We start from the raw sequence: 2,648 nt of genomic DNA, 5'->3' as shown, positions 1-2,648 counted from the left end.
GGAATTCACACTCTTCCCCCTCAAAGGCAATAGTTTGCAGTGTCCCCAGGTGCTGTATCCTCTGGGTGTTTGTCCTGCTGGGCTTCCCTGTGATGAGAGACTGCCATGGCTGTCCATCAATCCTAAAGGTCCACAAGTCCTAATATGTGAGGATGGCAGGGGTGGCAGAAGATACTCTAGAGGCGCAGTTGTGGGTTCTGGGTTCCACAGTGTTGCCTCTGTGACTGATTTGAACTGTGACATGGGGCAACTACAAAATTTATCTCTCTTTGTTACCTCTATTAAAATGGGCACAATGATCTCAAAGCTGAGTTTCTCAAGAAAGACAAGGTGGAGTCAGGGTTAAGGGCATGAACTCCCAAATTCCACTGTCTGGTCTCAAACCGGGCTCCTCCACCTTCCCTGTGAAGCATCCCTGATGACTATAATGAATGCTTCCCCTCTGTGCTGCCACCATACTCAACCTGCGAAGTATACGAATGTGTTTCTCTCTGGATAGTTCCTTGTGAGCGGGGAATATGTCCCCTTCATGTCTGTGTCACTACCTCTAACACCCGCCCCTACATACTGAGCATGGATCATTAGAGGGATGGATGGAGTTGGTCAATACATGAGGTACAATTGAATTGGATGAACGCATGAATAGATGGGTGAAAACTAGTGGATAGGTGATAACTGGATTGTTGGTTTTGGAGGAATGGGTGATGGAGTGAAGATATAAGGTGGCTGGATGATCCATGAATGGTGGATAGATTGAAAAGAGACAAATAAAAAGTTATGAACAGGTTGATATAGATTGATTAAAATATATCAGTGAATTGGATGAATTAGTGAACAGATAGATGGATAAGAAGATCATAGTAGATGGATTAATGATTGAGTGGCAGATGACTATCCTAGAATGACAACTGAGTCAGAGTCTCAGAAAATCTAGAAAACTGGACCACCACCAGGTTTAATACAGACAGTTTCTAAGTCAACCAAGATAAATTGTGACATCTTTCTGAAAATCTTTGAGCTTAATATCTCCATCCTCCAAATTCAGGATGATGACGTCCCATGGGAATATTTGTAATGTTTAGTTTCTCAAAAATACATCTGAAAACAAGAACTGCAAAATATTAAATCTTGGTCAAATATTATATTTGGTCAATTCTTTATCATGCTATTTTTGGACTTTTCTTTTTTTTACATTTGTGCCATTTTACAATAAAAAAGGACAAATTAGATTCCTCATTCAGATACTGACACTCCTGAGAGTTGAGAAGTTGTCACAGGTAACTGTCCCAGGGAAAGAGGACAGTTGAAATGAAGAAGTCTGGGACCAAGTTTACAGAGTTTGAGCTACAGGAACAGGCACACCTACCGTTTTCAATGTCGTATCCAAGAGCTCCTCTTCCGTCTTCTGTCGCAGGCAGTGAACCATGACAGCTGAGGTGGTGGTTTGACACCCAGCAGCGATGGCAAATTTCTGCAAAGATCACAGGCAGTGGTAGAGTTCAAGAGCGACGTCCCGCACCTTCATCAACGTGGAAAGTGGCGTTCTACCCCAAGCCCACCTTGTACAAGTGGCAGGGGGCAGCAGAAGATACTGTAGACCCGTGGGTGTGGGTTCCAGGTCCCACAGAGTGTTGCCTCTCTTACTAATCTCAATTGTAACATGGGTCAATTATGTAATCTCTCATCTCTGCTACCTTACCTCCATTGCAATGGACATAATGATCTCAAGCTGAATGTGTCAAGAAAGACGAGGTGGAACTGAGGTACAGAGCATGGAATCCTGAATTTCCTTGTCTGCCTTCAAATCCTGGCTGCTCCACTTACCAGCCATTAGGCCGCAGGCAGTCCACCTGATTTCTTTGAGTCTTGGTTTCTCCACCCACAGATGGGAATAATGACTGCACCTACCTCATGAGTTAATACATGTGGGAGAGTGCCATGTCTCCCACACAATAAACACGTGCAGAATTGCAGGAGGCCTAGATAAGACGATTCACACAGAGGCACTTCAGAAGGTAGCAAATGTGCTTTAAAGGTGAGTTCTAAAGATAAACACGATGTCGTCCCTTGTAAGACATAGTCGGGGTTTCTCAGCTGAGTGAGGCGTCTGTGGCACAGCCAGGAGTTTCCAGCAGCACATTTGTGTACTAGAGTCCCAAGCAGTAATCAAGTATGACTCTTTAGGGCACAGGTTGGCGATGTGCCCATCAAAGGCCTAATAGTAAATATTTGAGGCTTTGTGGGCCACGTGGTCTCTGCTGCAACTTCAACACTGCTGTTGACATGAAACACAGCCATAGACATGAGGTAAATGAATGGGTGTCACTGTGTTCAAAGAAAACTTTATGGACACTGAAATTTGAATTTCATGTAATTTTATGGTTCATGACATATTATTCTTCTTTTGATTCTTTTCATTAAATATTATTCTTCTTTTGATTCCTTTCAATCATCAAAAAAATTTTTAAATAAACATCCTTAGCACAAGGGCCATGCAGGCATAGATCCAGATGTGGCCATGAGTGATGGTCTGTTCACCTTTGTCCTAAGTCAAGCCACAGAGCAACACCAATTAATGCACCAAGAACCTCTTTCCATCTTTAAAAAAATGTAAAAAATGTAAAAATAAAATAACTGTCTTGGGGAGA

At 42.7% G+C, this 2,648-nt stretch overlaps 1 protein-coding gene across 1 annotated transcript in view; it reads right to left on the bottom strand.

Annotated features, from left to right (window-relative positions):
• The window catches only part of LOC105533465 (liver carboxylesterase 1-like), a 46,822-nt gene that overhangs the window by 28,162 nt on the left and 16,012 nt on the right, over positions 1–2,648 (bottom strand). The window contains exon 6 of the mRNA XM_011971933.1: positions 1,367–1,471. Within this exon, the coding sequence (XP_011827323.1) occupies positions 1,367–1,471 (105 nt within the window). The remainder of the gene's footprint in view (positions 1–1,366; positions 1,472–2,648) is intronic.

The sequence above is a fragment of the Mandrillus leucophaeus genome, unplaced genomic scaffold, assembly GCF_000951045.1.
Source record: "Mandrillus leucophaeus isolate KB7577 unplaced genomic scaffold, Mleu.le_1.0 Scaffold125, whole genome shotgun sequence".
Lineage (NCBI taxonomy): Eukaryota > Metazoa > Chordata > Mammalia > Primates > Cercopithecidae > Mandrillus > Mandrillus leucophaeus.
Note: the sequence above shows the minus strand (reverse complement) of the source record. Positions and strands in the feature narration are given on the sequence as shown.